Source organism: Microchirus variegatus (assembly GCF_963457635.1).
Source record: "Microchirus variegatus genome assembly, chromosome: 16".
Taxonomy (NCBI): Eukaryota; Metazoa; Chordata; class Actinopteri; order Pleuronectiformes; family Soleidae; genus Microchirus; species Microchirus variegatus.
The window spans coordinates 17,933,916-17,953,553 of record NC_139817.1 but is presented as its reverse complement, the minus strand read 5'-3'; the positions used below and the strand labels follow the sequence as shown (position 1 = coordinate 17,953,553).

General features: G+C 40.5%; 1 protein-coding gene across 2 annotated transcripts in view; it reads left to right on the top strand.

The window, feature by feature from the left end:
- Positions 1-3,513: 3,513 nt before the first annotated feature.
- fpgs (folylpolyglutamate synthase) overlaps positions 3,514-19,638 on the top strand; it is a 30,868-nt gene continuing 14,743 nt past the window's right edge. For both annotated transcript variants that reach the window (XM_083902439.1, XM_083902438.1), the window contains exons 1-8: positions 3,514-3,598; positions 9,575-9,703; positions 9,842-9,895; positions 10,196-10,260; positions 11,947-12,061; positions 16,741-16,818; positions 16,953-17,014; positions 17,275-17,377. In XM_083902439.1, the coding sequence (XP_083758565.1) occupies positions 3,587-3,598; positions 9,575-9,703; positions 9,842-9,895; positions 10,196-10,260; positions 11,947-12,061; positions 16,741-16,818; positions 16,953-17,014; positions 17,275-17,377 (618 nt within the window). In that variant the 5' untranslated portion in view covers positions 3,514-3,586. The remainder of the gene's footprint in view (positions 3,599-9,574; positions 9,704-9,841; positions 9,896-10,195; positions 10,261-11,946; positions 12,062-16,740; positions 16,819-16,952; positions 17,015-17,274; positions 17,378-19,638) is intronic.

The window sequence follows — 19,638 nt, the reverse complement described above, 5'->3', positions numbered from 1 at the left end:
AATTTCAGCATTACAAGGTTAATAACCATTCAAAAATTCCAGTCAAGATTTAGCATATTTCACCAAGCAGAATATATATAAACAACCAACAGTATAACATCAAAACAAAACAACACAATAAATAAGTCAGCGATTAATCGGGAATCAAAGTAACTAAGCTATCATAAACACATAAGGCTTGTTTAGTCTTACTATCTTTAAAGTTTTCTTGAAATTGATCAACTCATTCATAAAAATTAAGAACAGTGGTCTGATATTTGAAAATCTACTTCTATGGATAAAGTATTTCGCCATAATGATTAAAGTATTGAAGTATATCTCTATTTTTGTCCTGCATCAGCACCCCAGTTTTAAGAGTGTTGAAATTCAAGCTCGATGAAAACAATCCCAAAGATTCCTGATACAATGGCAATCAAAAAATACATGTTCAAGAGTTTCAATATCATGGTCACAAAATGTACAATTGTTCCTGTCCACATTAAATCTTTGTCTGAGAAATTCATTACAAGGGTAAATATCATTCAATATCTTAAAATGAGTCTCTTTAGTTTTTGGTGGGATCGGGAGAGAGAGATATTTGGTTGTAATCCTATGATTTCATCAGGGTCATCTTTTAACAACTATTTCCTTTTTAACGACACAGGGAAGATTTCAGAGGTGAGAGCATGTCTTATCATTTTATTTGTACATTTTTTCTCTTTAAAATCAGTCATCAATATAAAGTGACGGCAGCTGTGGTGCTAACACCATATAAGGTAACATGTCTCTCACTGTATTCACCATTACTTTAATCACCACTGAATGTTGCTTTTTAGTGCAATATATGTTACATTTTTCCTTAAATTAATTTTAAAGGAGAAACCTGCCATTTTAATTTATTAGGTGTAAAATAGACCAAACACCTTTCTCTGCCCAATCATAATAACATAAGGATTTTCTTTTGAATAATATATATATCTATTATTCCAGATGGGGGAGTTATGTGGAGTAAAATTGTGCTAATAGATCATTTTCCAATATAACATGACCAGTTCATGTAATTTAGACAACTTAATGGGAAGTTTGGACAAACACAAATCATATCTCAACAAAAAAAATCTATACCCCCACATACTTCAAATATTTTAAACGGGATGTGAAACCAGAAACCATTTGTATTTTGTATAAATTGCTTTAACCATTTTAGTTTTATCATACCATTCATTGCTTCATTTCACCTATGATGTGTCTAGCACATAACCGGAAAGCCGCGGGTATCATAATAATCTGAAGGATTAACAATAGGTTCCTCACACAAATTCATGCCAGGAGCCGTTTCGGCCACTGCCATTCGTGGCTCTAGCCCTAACAAGATTATTTATATTTAATTGAATGTTGTATGTGATACATTTAATAAAGTGATAATTATGCTTTGATTTATGCTAATTATTGCTTTGATTTAAAAAAAAACAAAAAAAAAACATTGCTAGCAAACATATATTATATTCTATCACCTCGCTGGCAGCTGTGCCTCAGCTACACACTGTGTTTAAAAGACGGTCTGACACCTGTGATCTGGAGTGACATTTGTGTTATAACAGTTATAGCCAGAAGGGGGTGCTGTATGCTATTCTGTATTGTAGAGACATTCACCTGCATTACGTAAAACCAGCTGAATGAAAGATAAAGTTTCACGTATTGAAATGCAGAGAAATCACAAATACAAGATCACTGACTTTATCACATACAGTTCTGTAAATCATGCCTTTTATAAATGTTCAACTTGTCCATAAGAAAATGTAAAAATAATAATAATGTAGTCCCTGCCAGATCATCTGTGGCCAGTTCATGACCCTGTGCTGTGTGATGATTAATTTTGGATACGATCACTGGATAATTAATCAATAATCTCTGATGCAAATCCATCTAAGTATCAGAGCTCCATTGTCTCTAAAACATTATTGTGACACAAACAAATTTATGAATGAGTCATTTATATAATCGCTCTCGTCACTGACTTGATTGAAACCATCTTCACAACCTCAGCTCTTTCTGATCATCTCAACAACTGCACAAATATATAACGATAAAAACGTTTAAATCAAAGAGGTACATCAGTCTTCATGAAATAGTTTCAGACTAATTAGAATTAAAATTACATTGAACCACATGTAAGCACTGTAACATTAATGCAGGCTAATAACTAAGGCTAAAACTCCAAAACGATCATAAATAAGGTGTAAAACACATATATTTCTGATCAGATTAACTGGACTGGATGGATTGAGCAGCAGGATTAACATATCCTGTTGGTCAAATAATAAATCGCCATGGTAACTTTTGTGCAATTGCTTTGGTACAACCGACTTCTAAGTTCAACCTTAGTGACATAGCCCGGCTTAATCTCTTCTACTTGTTTCATGTAACAGGCCCCAGGACCATTTTGGATCTGTTACTATTTGATTATTGCACAGAATAAACAGAAATCAAATGTGTGGAATAAAAATACAATAAATGTATGTCACAAGCTGGAGCTGAGATGTTCATTGAGAGTGACGAGGATAGACAGGATTAGAAATGAGCATATTTCATGGACAGCTCAGGTCAAATGGTGTGGAGCTCAAGTGAGTAAAGATTGAGGCGAACCCAGCCACTGAGGAGAGAAATACAGTGATGGTGGTCAAGTTCTGCAGCCCCAGATCTAGATTTCTTTTCACAAAGTCCATAGAAAACGTCAGCTGGAAATGCTAGGAAGGCTTCCCTACAAACGTGAATCATATCCTGGTTTTGTCACCAAGTAGAGGACCCAGTTGCCTAAACCCTCTGAACCATTCTTGAAAGCAGGGGTCTCAAACTGGCGGCCCCCCAATCGATTACATGCGCCCCCCCCCACTTCATATCATGTTATAATGAAAACATGGCCCACGACCTCACAGTGTTTTAAACACAGTGTGTAGCTGAGGCACAGCTGCAGGTGATAGAATATATATTATTTGCTACCAATTTTTTTTATAACAGTAATAAGAAGACATTTGGTCATTATTATCCCATTATTAAATGTATCATATACAACATTCATTAAATAAATAAATACGCTTGTTAGGGCCCGAGCCACAAATGGCAGTGGCTGAAACAGCTCCTGGTACGAATGTAAATTACAGTTGTCCATACTATTATTTATGTAATTTAAAATACATGTCTGTTTTTGATATTAATGCATTAATTTTGCATCATAAATAGTATTTTTAAGTATACGTGTTTTGTTCTCTAGGCCGGCCCCCTCTTGACCACAATAGATGCGCATTGGCCCCCAGGTCATTTGAGTTTGAGACCAGTGACACCACTTACTTTATTATACTAAACTGATAAAAGCCAAGCCATGGGGCGTGGAGGCTTCTCGTGACGTCATTACGTCAGTGAAAGGATCCACGCCGTTTGGCTGACGTTCCCTGTGACAGCTCGACGCACCACGATGGCTTGTATGTCGCGCGTGATACAGCGGGGCTCCATGTTTGCCGCGAGGATCGGAAAGCACAAGTGGACGTGCAGGTTGGCGGGCCTTTCTGTCCGATACCACAGCACCAAAACGGCTCCGCACGCACCGGGCATGGAGTACCAGGTAACCTGCCACACAGTCGCTTTCGACCGGCTTCTAACACCGGCTGCTAACAAGCTAGCGAGCCACTAGCCCGGTAGTTGAGTTTAAAACATCACTTTTTTTGTTTTGTTGGAAATAAAGTTGGCTCACGGAGCCACATGAGACTGTGTTAACTTGAGCTCGTGTTGTTAGCGGAGCTCGATGACCACGAAGCGGGCACTTGTAGAAGGTGTCCGCCGTGGTCAGTGCCAGTGTGGACTCACAGTCTCTGTGTCTCATTTCTACTCCACGTCAAAAGTTCAACCACTGCGCTAACAACACGTGGACCACTGCTCGCATGTAAACGTCACATTTTTCCATCATACAACTGAAAATACGCTTTAACTTTAATGAACATGACGTAACGTCACATATGTTTGATTGTACTGATGCGGAATCGATGTGTATCAATAATGTTATTTGTTATATAACTTGCTCTCTATATATGACGTACAGTGACGTGCGATGAGCCTTAGGGTAGTCAGGCAGTCACAGACCAAGACGTACACACACTAAATTAGTATTTCATAGGTTGCAGACAGCGCACCATGCAATCTGAGAATATCAAGATTGTAGTAGTGTACTATAACAGGAACTTAAACTGTGTAGACACGTGCATGTGTGCGCGCGTGCGTGTGAGTGTGTTACAGAAAGGGAGTGTGCATAAGTTAGCAGGTTTGATATTCGCTGGATATTCGTTTTCGAAAGACATTTTCTCAATCAACAAATAGATATTTTCCCCTTCTGATTGCTGTAGTAGTTGCCAATGGTGGACAGCTACTTACTACAGGTGAAGTTTTGTTGATATCTGCCATTATTCCGAAACAGTATGAAAGTAAATATTTAAAATATTCACCAAAAATCAACAAAAAGATATGTTCCCATTCTGATTGTTGAGTAGTTGCCAACGGTAAACAATGGTGGAGAGAGAAGCGGAGCACAGGCAGCGGCAGAAACACCTGTGTTCATTTGTTTTCGTTATTCCCGAAAATAAACAGACTATTTAGGCAAACAGCACCGTATTCCGTCCTTCCAGAACGAACTGTGAGTGGGAAGCTCACAGGATGCACAACAGACCCTTATGGCTGTATTTAATGCACATTTATTTCAGCATGACTTTGTTCGTATATAATAGGGATGCAACGGTATTCGGTATTTTACCGAACAGTTTGGTACGCCCTGTTCGGTTGAATACACAACAAACGACGGTATTTCGGTACGTTTCGGCATCTTCACAAAACGTTATCAAAACTTTGTATAGCTGTGCGACTAGATCCACTCAGGAGCCGAGACATGAGTGCAGCGCTGCAATGTGCCATGGGCTGCTCATGCCGCAGAAACAATGGCGAGTGAACAAGACTCAAGTTTGAAGAGGCAACGTCTTCGTTTAAGTCCGTTTAAGTGTGGGATTATTTTAGATTCAGCGCAAACTACGATGAGAATGAGAAAAGTACTGTCAACAAACCACTGTGTGCAAGCATCGGTTATGCACCACAGTGAAGTTAGTTTTAAATTGTATATTGACAGACATGATTCTCTCCGGGTAAACGTCTTCCTCGCATCACAATGCTAAAGTTGGCTCCACATTCACCTACAGTGCGACTCTGAGCAAGCCTCTCACTTATGTCGTCATTACCTGTCTCTTTCACTTGGAGCAGCACAGGGTATTTGTAGTTGTAGTTGTAGTTTCTGTGAGTGGGTTAAAATTGTGTTTATTTTTATTGGATAGCACTAAACTTTTTATCCAATAAAAAAGTCACACACGTTTAATTTGTGTGATTTTATGTTTGCTGTTTGATCTGATAGTGCACTATTGTTAAGTAATAAAGATGGGGTGTGATTATATCTGTGCTTTTGATTATTTTTACAATGTAATATTGCCTTTGCTAGTCTGAGCAGTTTTATATTAAGATATTGAAACCGTACCGATACTGTGGCCCAAAAACCGCAATGCATACCGAACAGTGGGAAAACTGTACCATCCCTGGTGTATATTTTGCACTATACTACATCATTTGCAGTTTCTTATTGTTATTTCATCAGCAGATTGCTCTGACAAAACTAAACACATGCCTGAATCGGCCATATCTTCAGAATGTGTTCCACACTCTATACCAATTTGACAGGAAAATTGATTTTGCTTTGCTATGTAAACTGTACTCTAGGGATGCACCGATTAATCGGCCAGTGACCGTAACCGCAATCGGCGACCGGCCGGTCAGACAGAAATATTCTGATTTTAATAAGCCGATCAAATGCACCCACATCGCGCAGCATCAGCAACACACGTGCACGCGGCTACACGCACATGTAGTAGAGTGTAGAGCTGGGCAGTATACCGGCTCACACCGAATACCGTTTTTTTTCCGTTATGATATAAAAAAATTTATACGGCCATACCGGTGTATTTGATTACACAACATCTGCACAGCCGCGGCGCTGCTGTCTGCTTTGCGAGTGAGAGCTCTGCATGTGAACGTTTCATTAATGTTTATATATTTGTTTCAATCACTGAACAAAGCCTGTCATATTTGACAAGAGTCAGGACAATTGAATCACTTTTGATTCAATTTTGATCAGCATTTGTTTGTTTGTCATTTAAACCTGTGTGCGCAGAGAGCGTGAGGCATTGTTGGCACGGGGTGGGAGAGAGAGTGAGGTCATTTACTTATTTGTGTGTAGGTACTATGTTGTGAAATATAGTAACGGAAAAAATAGAACTTATTCCTATCGATAGCGCTGCGCCGCGGCAAGCCGCTTCTGGGCCGCTGCTGAGACGCGCCGCAGCGCGGGCGGTGGGAATGCTCTCATTGATTAGAATGGAAGCGATTTGCAACGGCGACTGCGCCGCTGCCGTTCCGCGGCCGTTCCGCGTCCAGTGGAAATCCAGGGTTACTGTTTATACACCACAGCTTTTTCTATACCGGGGAACAAGAGCGCATGTTCCCCCATGTAATCAGCGCAGCGCACGCTTGTCCAGGTGCCGATTGAAACCCAAGTCACACTATAAAGTGCGTCATTATTACAGTTACATCGTTCTTGTCAATAAAGATGTTATATTTAGGGATGCACTGATAATTTGGCGGTCGCAACAGAGCTACAACACGGTGGAACAGCACCTGTTAAACGCTGGAAAGTCTCTGCGCAAAAGCGAAACCTGGCTGCGTGCGGCACAGATTATGAACTCCCCGCGACATTCACTTCACACCAGAGAACAATCTCTCTCTTTGAGCAGTTAACTAAAGACATCAGCTCATCTGATGCATCTGTTATTCCCTTAATTGCAGCGTTAAAGCGTCTTCTTTCACAAAGATTAAGACCACGGAGTGAAAACGATGAAAAGTGCACTCTGCTCTTCAGAGTCTGTCACCACGTTTTACTCAGATCTACTCGGATCACCTGCACTTCATCATGACTGTACCCCATCCTTGTCATAAAGATCATTATTTTTATGTGGGGATAAAACACGTAGAGAAATTATCCAGTCTGCTTTGGAAGAGACCACTTGGAGACGCAGAAGCGCAGAGAGCGCAGGAGCGACCAACAGCACAGGATAGGGAGAAGAGAACAACGCAGGGGCGGTGCGCAGAAATAAAAGTGCCCTTTGTCTGCACCAGATGAGGCAGATGAGGGGGCACTACGACTTTTTTATTTATGTTGCTTTATTTTACTTTTAAATGTAACCATTGCATGGCTTGTTTTAAGATTCACTGGCCCATTACTTAATTAATATTTAACTTAAGTGAAAAAAAATTATATTATTTGTGTCTTTTTGTAAGATGCTATAGTTGGTGTTTAAGTATTGTTAATAAATGGAGAACATATAATAGAAACATGATTTAGGACAATAGTAACACAACAGTAGGGCAAATTATGTTTACACTGATATGAATGCAGTTCAATATATTAACATCCTATATCATATAGCCCATTTCGTTTCATTTCCGTTTTCAATGCATAAAACACGCTCGATGGGCATATAAAGGCAGGTACTCACAATGCGTCATGGCGCACAATGGCTTATTTGGCACTGTTAGAGGATGTGGCAAACGGAAGGATCGGAGGGAGCGGAACTTCCGAGACCAGCAAGATCCACTGGCCAACAGTGATGAGTGGCTGATGAGCCGTTTCCGACTCCCACGAGCTGTCCTCTTGGATCTGTGTGCGGCATTGGGCCCAGCCTTAGAGAGGAGCACCCGCAGAAACCACGTCGTGCCAGTCCCGCTCCAAGTGCTCACAACACTCGGGTTTCTGGCGACAGGTGTCGTGCCAATGTAGGTATCCCCGACAGAAAGTGTTTCCCCTGGCCGCGGAGGCGGAGAAACAGTGCGCTTGCTTTCATCCAAGTAAAGTAAAACTAACAACAATTGCATTGTTTAATGATTTATTTTATGTATACTTCACATAGTACTCAATAACCTCTGGTTTTATGAACAGCTCTCTTCTATTCTAGCCAAAGATATGGGGGGATACAAATTATGGCAGACAGGTAAACAGTCTAGCCCCATATCTTTGGCTAGAAGAGAAGAAAGCTGTTCATAATCCCAGAGGTTATAGAAAACTATGTGAAGTATACATAAAATTAATCATTAAACGATGCAATTGTGTTAATTTACTTGGGTGAAAGCAAGCGCACCACTGTTTCTCCGCGGCCGCGGCAACACTTTCTGTCGGGGATACCTACATTGCACGACACCTGCATCGGTGTCCCCCTACACCTCCGTCACCACTCCAATCAGGAGGGATTCCCCGATGATCCCCGCCCGTTTTTCATCCAGCGGGGTGAGCTCCAGTTGGCCTGTTCCCCCGCCCGTGGCAAAGACGCTCTGCCTGTGTGACGCCAGGCGCTTTTTTGCGTCTACTTTAATGTCTGACCACTTTTTTTTCACCTCGGTCACACTCCGACCTTCTGAGGCAACAGCACTGACATTATCCGCTTCACTCTAGAACACCAAACAATAAAGCCTTCCTCTTCTCCACCTCCCCGACAAATACTTCCACCTCACACTGGGTGAAATTACGTTCTTTGGCCTTTCTCTACGATTTCGACATGATTTCAGTCGTGAATCAATATTCATGAGAGGCGTTTCTCTGAATATTTATAGGCAAATATGGGCGTGGTATGACCCACACACAGGTGCGCCACATTTAGAGTGGATTGTGATTTATAAAGGGAAATCGGCATAGGATGGGCGTGTGCACTGTTTTATAAATCAGGATATTTTTGTGCGTAAGCACTTTCTGTGTTTTGTGCGTACACCAATTTTGACGTCGGTCCTACGCTACGTTTTATAAATGAGGCCCCTGGGCTCTCATGTGAAAGAGTTTTTATTCTCAAAGGTGGCATACTCACAAAAGTAGAATGGGAAACTGAGCATGAGAGTTTCTCCCAAAAAATATATATACAAATGACTATAAAAAGCTCTCTCTGATGGTTTCTTTCTCAAGAACAATACAAATGGGACAGCAAAGAGGGGGACATTTTATTTTGATGTTTTGATCTATGGAAGTAGTGATACAGAAAGTTGTTTTAGGAGAATTTAAGAAACACTGATGTAGGTAACTGTCTTATGTAATCCTGTTTAAGAAATCCTGATTAGTATGTCAAAATATGCTATACCATTGCTATTTAAATCCCTTTCACACTGTTTTTTGTTTTTTTTGAAGTTGTCAGGGCAAGATGGTGTGTCCTCTAGCAGCTTTTTGTTTATCTTACCATATCAAATAAACAGAGACAATTGTCCAGAGTAAATGTTAGTCTGCAAATGAAACGCAGTACATTTTATTCCTCCAAGTCAGAATTACAGGAAAGGCAGTGTGACACACAAACCCTAGTAGTAAGGGTTTAGAGCAGCTTGTAGAAAACAAATTACATTTCCATCGCCCCTAACTGCATAACGCTGGTCATGTGCCCTTGAGGCTGTGTACTAATCATGTCACATTTTGTGTTTGCCACAGGACGCCATCTGCACTCTGAACACCCTACAGACAAACGCCAATGCTCTGGAGCAGGTACGACGGGAGCGGGGCCTCCCTCAACTGCAGCTCCAAGCCATGCGAGGCTTCCTGGAGCGAACCGGTCTCACTGTGAGTAAAATCTTATCAGTTTACATAGTACACAGGGCATGTTTGTCAAATAAAAGAGATGAGCGTCACAGAGTGTTTTTGTCGGTCTGTCTGATGAGAGTTTGTAGTTTAATCTGATAAGTGTGTGTTGTGTCAAAGGTGGAGGAACTGGATCATCTTAATATTATACATGTGACGGGAACAAAGGGCAAGGTAAGCTGAGGACACACACACTGCCTGTGTGTGTGTGTGTGTGCATTGCATGATTTTGGAATGATTCACTAACTTTTGGTCATGTGAGTCACACACATAAAGGAATTCATTATATATATGGTATTATATATCATATTCATATATGAGCAGAGACAATGTAGTGGTAATAGTTATGTTGTCATTAAATTTCAATTGACCATCTCAATGACCTTTATAGATGATTAAAGATGTCATTATGTAAGTTTTGGCATGCAAACGTGTGAGATTGGCCTCTTACATGTCTTTGTGTTTGTCTTTCAGGGGTCAACGTGTGCATTTACAGAGTACATTTTGAGAAGTTATGGCTTTCGTACAGGATTTTATAGGTAAAACTGTAGTGAGTGAATATTTCCTCAGTTTGAGATACAGGGATAAACCGAAAAAAAAAAAAAAACTAGAGACATGAGAAATGAGACCGTGTAGCCCACACAACTCATAGAATCCCCTTCTTCTCTTAATAAATCCAGGCAGGCTGTACACCAAGAGGTTAAATGTTGCTTTCCACAGTTCAAAGCCCTGCATCACAGTTTGTCTGACTGCTGATTTAAGCCCTTATCAGACAAAACATCTCAAAAATCTGATATACTAAACGGTTCTGAATATATCTATATACATTTTATTTTTTCGACATAGTTTTGAAAACTAGTTGTAATATTTAGTATTTCTATATAATAACTTACCACTGACTGATTGTAATGCAAGCATACTGCATTCAGGGAGTCCTTATTGTTGTGGTTGGACATAATAGTCACCCACACATCTTGCACTCGCTTAACTTTTTTCCCACAGATTCAATTCTGCCAAAAGCCTTGCTTATCCTCTCAGGTAGCCCACAGTGCTGTGTGAGTGAGAGGGGGAGTGGCTACAGTAGAGCGGCAAAAGCCAATGTGTGCTTCTTTTACCAATATATTTAACAATATCTTTTGCATTCCTTATCCAAACAAACTTGGCACTGCACTCACTCGTGCCCGTAGCAAGACACTTGTCAAGTGCCTGTTTGAAATCAATCGGACCATTGGTTACAGAGATATGTGAATAACAGACAGAGACACACACAGAGTTCCTGCAATTTATAGATCAGGGGTCTCAAACTTGCGCCCCCCCCCAATCGATTACATGGTCATAATTATCCCATTATTAAATGCATCATATACAACATTCATTAAATAAATAAATACGCTTGTTAGGGCCCGAGCCACAAATGGCAGTGGCTGAAACGGCTCCTGGTACGAATTTTAATTACAGTTGTCCACACTATTATTTATGTAATTTAAAATACATGTCTGTTTTTGATATTAATGCATTCATTTTGCATCATAAATACTATTATTAAGTATATGTGTGATATCATGATGCAATATTGTGAACAGTTGAACTTTTTGTTCTCTAGGTCGGCCCCCTCTTGACCAAAATAGATGCGCATTGGCCCCCAGATCATTTGAGTTTGAGACCCTTGTTATAGATAGATTGTATCTTAATTATATCTTCTTTATGTATTGTTAGTGTTTTGGGGTTTATTTTATTTGTTCTTTTTTGAATTCGTGTCTGGCTTACAATTGCCAGGGTTTAAAAAACAAACAAAAAGACAGCACACAAAGGCTTTTGTGACATGGTCGACCAAGAAGGATTCACCAATTTATCCTTCAAAACTAAGCGAACATCAGCCGCATTCATAGGCCCGATGATTCATGTGTCATTCATGGGACAGCCCACGTTGGTGTGGTGATGCATTTTGACAACATCTGGATGACAAATGTACATTTAGGAGAATCCAGACCTTGGATGCTTGAAATTTAACATTGAAAATGTATGTTCTTGGCAGAGAAGGATTAACTGAAATCAAAATGCATTTTAGACATATAAATGTGAAAAGTTGGATTGAAACCATGACCAGCTACCATCAAATGTATAGATTACATATTAAAAGAGAAGATGTCTGTGTTGATGTTGATTTCTTCTAAATGTTCCTCAGCAGAGCCATTGTTTTAAATCCATTTCATTTCTGGTTGCAGCTCCCCACACTTGGTACAAGTCAGGGAGAGGATTCGAATAAATGGACAGCCTATTGGAAAAGAGCTCTTCACTAAATACTTCTGGCAGGTTTATGGACGGCTGGATGAAACTAAGGTAGGTGATGCAACAAGAAGGCACAACAGTCCCTTTTTAAAACAGCCAAACATGTTGTCAGGGTAAGCTGATATAGGCACAGCACCCCCCACGACCCTCCAGTGGAGGATAAAGTGATTGATAATGGATGGATGGATGTTGTTATGGTAATGAAAGATTCACTTTGTTGAATTTATTCAGCAGAATGACCTTTAATTGCCTCAAAGATGATGGGTATGTAAATATGATACATTTCTTCAATTGCCAGTTGCAACATTCAGACGGTCGGTGTTTGCTTTCACATTGCAGTGAAACAAACCAAACCTTTTGAATAAAGTATTCCCCTCCTCGCCTGAGGCGGCGCTGCATCAATAATTACTGAAGGAGAAGACAACAAGAAACAGGAAAACTCGCTCATCTATTGATTAATGGAGGACAACTTTTGTTTCCTCCACATAAGGGCAAAACATGGCGTTGCATCAAATCCTATGGTTTTATGTGAACATACGACACAACAATTTCTCCCAGCTATCGTTCTCATGGATGTATTATATGAACTGGTTAGAGCACCGTCCCTTGCTTCCGTTCATTCCTATGAAGCTGCTCACCCAGCGCATATGCCAAAAAAATGTTTGACTTCCGCATTTATTTCCGGGTTATGGGGCCCATAGAGCATGCGCAGTAGTGTCACTACCGTATAAAGATCTATAAAAGCCTGTGTCCATGTCTCGAGGTGTCCTGTGGACATTTTTACAGGCGTCTCTTTTACTATTGCGGTCAATGGGAAAATTGCTTTTGGGCTCCATGGGGTTTTCTGTTGCAGTACCCACAGTGGCCACCATGTAAAGTTGTCTTCAAGGCAGAGGGGGGCGGTGCTCTATCCAGTTCATATTATACATCCATGATCGTTCTACACTCGCGTATGTTCTTGTTGTGTTTACCCACAATACCCTGCATTCGGTCCGCTTGAAACTTGGTGCGGATCAGAGTTCGGTTGTGCATTCACACCTACACAAATGAACCAGACTCGTATGAGCTAATGAACTGCATCAGTCTGGATCATTAAGCAGACGCTTTTATCCAAAGCGACTTACAAGGGAATTGATACCAGAAGCTCAGTGGTTGGTACCAGTCTTAACCACTGAGCTACCCCAGTGTGATTGTCAGTGCATAATAAGAGCCTTCATGTCAGGATGACCCTCATGTGACAGTGTTAACTGGTCACGTTACTACCATTGAAGGTCCCTCGTGTAACATTTAGCAGAGTTTATTGGCAGAAATTGAATAAACTAAAAATACACTCTTTTACTTTGCACACACAATTTTTCCTCCCACATACACTCTATTACTTTGCACGTACACCATTCTATCTCTCACATACACTCTTTTACTTTGCACATACAAAAAACACACCTCTCGCATACATTTTTTGGTGTGTGTTTTGTGTGAAGCTTTATGTGTGCGAGGTACAAAAAGTGAATATGCGAGCGGAAGGCCTTCCGGTCATGTGACGAAAAGCAGGAACTGTGAACAGGCAGCGCATCATGTCGGCTGGAAGAAAAGAAGAGCGCATCGGCCAAGCTGCCGCTTTATTCAACAGTCTATCTTCACCAGAATCCATTCAGAATGTATCAAATAATCAGGGTGCGATTTGTAGGGGGAATCGTTATTTCCCCCCAGGTTTTCCTATCCCTATCTCTGATAAGTTAATTTTATCTCCGGTGGGGACAAGGACTTCCATTATGTTGTCAAGGGTCAAGGGTTGTCAACATGGAGAAAGAGAAAGCGCAGACTCAATGGAAGCGCAAAATGAAATTTGAAGCCACTGAACAGCAAGTTCAGCTGACGTTCTGCGATAAGCAGATAACTGGGATCAAGGGATATGACATCCTTGAAGGGGTCGTATTACCCGTGTCCATAGGACATCCTGCATTGGTATGATGGACAGCTCCATCATTACCTGACGTATCAAACAAAGGAAACTATGGACTATGGATGTTGCCGTAAAAAAAAGTTCTCTCCTCCTGACTCACCTGCAGCTCTCTGACAGCTGCCAGGGAGCGCTCTGCTGTTTCTCTCAAGATTACACATAGGTCTACTTTCAATAGATGTGTGACATGTCCTCAACACTTTTTGTCAATAAGTAAATAAATAAAGCGGATCATCACAACAGCAGCCAAGGCTGTTCTTTAGTCCCAGTCCGTCCCTGGTTTCATCTGTTGATTCAGTCAGGCTGAGTTTCCATTACGAGTGCCAACGGTCTTTGATCTGACATCAGATGCGACGATGTGCTGATACAGATAGTTGCATTAAATAGTGATTGTTGTGATTATTTATTGCATTTAAATGAGCCTGGAACTGTGGAAACCTGCCTGTGATGTTTTGCGCACTGTGCACCGTTCAGCCAAACCACCACTGCGCCGCCAGCACTTCGCCATGCTGGACCCCATAAGGAAAAACTGAGAACGTATAACCTTTTTTTTTTCATAAAATAGGGTCCTATGATCATAGGACCCGGGGAACATAGGTACGACCCCTCCTTGAACCACAAATTGCAGACCAAGGTAAGCCCATACCAGTACAAACACGCATTTCTCCTCTGGATATCTATATTTAATTTATTCAGATATACCAAATAAGAAATGTATGTGCGTCATCTATGAACGCGTAGTTGAACATGCTCTGGAAAAGCGTAATTTCCTGATTTATAAGTATTTTTGTTTATGAATTTCTCAGAGGATTATGCTTCAGCGGAGGTGCAGAAGTATGTGCGTAACCACAACCATGTGTGTGCACGGCTGTGGCAGTTAAGACCTGCCTTTCAAACGTGCTAATTATAGACACAAAAATAAGCACCGCAATCAGTTTCAGGTTTCATAAATCACTTTGCACATGCTAAAATAATATATCTACATTTTCTCCTCCCAGCACACGCAAAATTGCACCCACATTGCATATGCATTAAGGCAAGACCGCTAAATGGGTTTCTATTTTCCCTGTCTGAGAGACGCAATCCTCGTTAGTAGATCAGCATCAACGCAAATTTGCATTTGCAATCCAATTTGTGCACGTTTTTGCATTTGCAAACCTTTTGTAAATCAGGGCCGAAGAGATAGTGGACCATCAGTTAAGTTGCATCCATTGCTATCAAGGTGGGGAAGTCCTTGTCCCCACCGGAGATGAAATTAATTTAGCAGACATAGGGATAGGAAAACCAATCTTTTCTTTCAGCCGCCATGATGCAGTGCCTCTTCAGTTTGTGCTTTTCGTCACATGACTTGAAGGCCTTCCACTCACACATTCACTTTTTTGTACCTCGCACATTCACATAAAAACTCTTCATACACACAGACAAAAATGTATGCAAGAGGTGTGTTTTGTGTATGTGCAAAGTAAAACTGTATGTGAGGTAAAATTGTGTAAGTGCAAAGTAAAAGAGTGTTTGTAAGAGGTAAAAAATTGTATGTGAGAAGTAAAGTAGTGAATGTTAGAGGTAAAATTGTGTACGTGAGATTTAAGATTATGTGTGTGGTAAAAATTAATTATGGCCCCCCATAGTTTTCACTGTTTTTCACAGAAAAATCAGAAAATTTGTTCATCTTTTTTTTATCTGTCAATTGAAGCCCTAGTTTTCAGACGAGCACAGGTCAACAGATCTCAAAGGTCACTTGTTCTCATGTCCCAGATTATGCAGGACTTTGTCAATGATCAACAACGTTATTCTCCCACTCACCCTGAATGAAAACATGGCAGCTAGCAGGGATGCAAGTTTTTTTTTTTTTTTTAATTGGCTGCTTATCAAAAGGTTAATCGAATAAAATGTATGTCTAATCCAATTTGTTTATAAAGCACATTTAAAAAAGCAACGGCATTAGTTGACCATTTAGGTGATGTACAGTAGTAATTAAGTAAACCGATGTATAAACAAACACAAAACATAAAAACAGACTTGCACTGTCTTAAATGTAAAGGGGAACAGGTGAGTCTTTTAAGGGTTCCTCCCTAATGTGTAATGGCAGGCCATTACACAATCTGTAACCCATGTCACATGTTTTGGGTCCGTTTGGCATTTTTATTTCCAGTTTCTCTCCTCCTTTGAGAGTGTCTGTGTGACTGTCAGTCAGCTCTAAAAAGCATGATGCAGAAATACTTTAAGGGAGTGGGATGAGAGGTTGCCATTTTTGTTTGCTGTGAGAGATGCGGTACAAGAATCTTTCAGTCGAGGTAATTTAGTTTTTGGTCTGCGCGTGGACCACAGTGCATGGTCCGTTGCGTCTTCTGCAGGAGAAAAAAATAGTGAAAATGTGATGGATTTTGTGAGTTCATTCAAAGAACGTTTACATCACGCTTGTAGTATGGCCCGTGATTCACTCTCTGTAGCCCAGTAAATAAAGTTGGCTGCAGCAAGTCGGATAGGTAGGGCGGAGCAAGACCTTTAGACATGGCACACATATTCTTAAAATGGAGCCTAAAGTTTATTAGCTAACATTTGGTTTTCCTTGTGCTCCATGTTTGTAGCAAGCTATGGTGAAGTAACTTTTGACACCTGAAAAACCTGAATTGTCCCTTTAATGTGGCTAATATTAAGGTTTGTTTGTTTGTTTGTTTTAAGGTGGATCATATAGCAGAAGATATAGTGCATATCAATTTCGCACGTTAAGTGATTCAGTCATTTGCTTGTTGGTTTTTGCACTTCTCAGGATGCTCATGGAGGGACGATGCCAGCATACTTCCGTTTCCTCACCATCCTGGCTTTCCATGTGTTTCTTCAGGAGAAGGTAAATCAGCAACTTTAAAAGTGTTGGCTGTCCTGTGTCCTTGTTTCCAGGCTCACATTCAGGGACATTCCCTGGGTTGTTTAATAGAAAGATGTTAATTAACTTCAGTGGAACCTTTGCTCTTGTCTGTTCAGGTAGATTTGGCCGTAATAGAAGTTGGAATTGGTGGCGCATATGACTGTACCAATATTATCAGGTAGGTTCTTTACATGGCTTACACAACAGCTTTAATGTCTTTTTTTATGATGAACACTTATCACCCAGTAAATAGCTGCACTTGGTTATTCCAGACAATGTTATCATATCAAAAGATCGTTTGATAAATTTGAATATGAACAATATCAATCTATTGTTACATTGATTGTTGAAATGATCCTGTTGTCCATCCGTACATAAAAAATCGATAAAAACATCTTGTGTATGTGGGTGTTGCCACGTGTGGTTTTGTCCTGATAGGAGGCCGTGGGTGTGTGGCATCTCCTCTCTGGGTATAGACCACACTCAGATTCTTGGAGACACCATTGAAAAGATCGCCTGGCAGAAAGGAGGCATTTTTAAGGTGTGTTTGATGTGATTGGACTAATTCTATTAATAACAACTCAATTCACAGTAGGGCTGCAGCAAATGATTGTCTTCATAGTTGTATTATTTTCTTGATAGATTGATTGATTGATTTAGTCTGTGTTTATTTTTTTTTAGAATATACACTCCTGATCAAAATTTTAAAACCAGTTGAAAAATTGCAAGAATTTACATTTTGCACTGTTGGATCTTAAGAAGGTTCCAAGTCGTGCTTCAAAAAGCAAAAAGAAGAAATGGGAGCGAGACAAAAATAACATTTGAGTAAGCAATTTATTGCATTAAACTGAAAATAGGCTGTTCATCAGCTGGTCAAAATTTTAAGAACACATCAACAAAAAAAACAAAAAAACAACAACCCTAAAATAGAAATACAATTTTCAAAAAAGTAATATGTAGCTGCGCCATTGTTGTTAATCACCTCAAAAATTAGTTTTGGCATGCTTGATGCTTGTGTTTCCAGGAGGCTAGTGGGAATGTTGCTCCAAGCGGTGAAGATGGCTTCACGGAGGGCATCCACTATCTAGAACTGGTGTCCATTTTAAACGTCCCATGACATCCAATCCCAAATGTTCTCAATTGGATTTAGATCAGGGGAACATGCAGGATGGTTCAAAAGTGATGTTATTTCTCTGAAAGAAGTCTTTTATCAGGCAGGCATTGTGAACTGCAGGGGTGTCCTGTTGAAAAACCCAGTCATTAGCACACAGACGATGGCCTTCAGTCATGAGGGATGGCCCCTGCAGCATCTCCACAAAGCCAGCTGCAGTTTGACGCAAGCTCTGCACAACCTGAAGCTCCATTGTTCCATTGAAGGAAAAAGCTCCACAGATCATGATGGCACCCCCTCCACTGTGCCGTGTAGAAAACATCTTGGGTGGGATCTCCTCGTCATGCCAGTATCGTTAGATACCATCAGGACTGTTGAGGTTAAATTTTTTCTCATCAGAGAATAAAACTTTCTTCCACCTTTCAGTGTCCCATGTTTGGTGCTCTTGTGCAAACTCATAACGGGCAATTTTGTGCCGTTGAAGTAGACGAAGCCTTTGAAGACATTTTTTGTTCTTAAAACCCTTTTCTCACAGATGCCGTCTAATGGTTATGTGACTGCAGTTGGCACTAGTGACAAGCTTAATTTGGGCCGAGGATCGTCCGATGTCTTGACGGATAGCCAATTGTATCAGCCGGCTCAGGGCTGGTGACATTTTTTCGGGTCTAACACTTGAATTTTTTGTTCCATAACCCTCAGGATCTTTTAAGAAGTTTAAGAATGACTGCCTTACTGCGTCCAACCTCAGCAGCAATGGCACACTGCGAGAGGCCTTGCTGATGCAGAGCAACAATCCGACTGCGTTCAAAGAGAGAAAGCTTTTTTGCCTTTGCCATCAGGAGGCCATGACAGTTTGGATAGCTGACAGAAAATTGCACTGAATCCACATTTTTGCGAAGATTTAGGCTTTTAAAGGCTTTTGTCTCAAACTTTTGATCAGCTGACCACTTTGAACCTTTTTAAGATCCAACAGTGCAAAATGTAAATTATTGCAATTGTTCAACCGGTCTTAAAATTTGATCGGGAGTGTATATCACTCACATGCTCGACACTGACGTGTACACTGGTGCTAGGAATTGGTAAGATCAAATGTCTTATTTTGTCACTTCTGTGCTTGAAATTCTATGTTCAGGTTTACCTCAGTGACACAAACTGACTACATGAGGCAACAGTAGACAGCAGCTCCTGTGTCCCTGCAGGGTCTATCACAGACTTTTATGTAGAAAAATATGTGGTTTACAAATAGCAAGTAACAAATGCCCACTGGTGAAATAAATACTGTGTATTATTTACGTAGCATACACTAATAAACTATAGCTAAAACAGCTTACCATATTTTCCGCACTATAAGGCGCACCGGATTATAAGGCGCACCTTCAATGAATGTCGTATTTTAGAACTGTTTTCATTTATATATGGCGCACTGGATTATAAGGCGCATAGAATAGAAGATATTGCAGTCAACCGTTTGACTGGGGTTGTGTTATGCATCCACTAGATGGAGCTGTGCTAAAGGGAATGTCAACAAAACAGATAAAGTCAAACTTTACCAGTTGATCCATATATAAGGCGGACTGTCGTTTTTTGAGAAAGGGCTTTTAAGTGTGCCTTATAGTGCGGAAAATACGGTAAATCAATCCTAGGGGCCAAGACACAACATGAAACAGATGAATTTTCCTCAAGTACCAAGC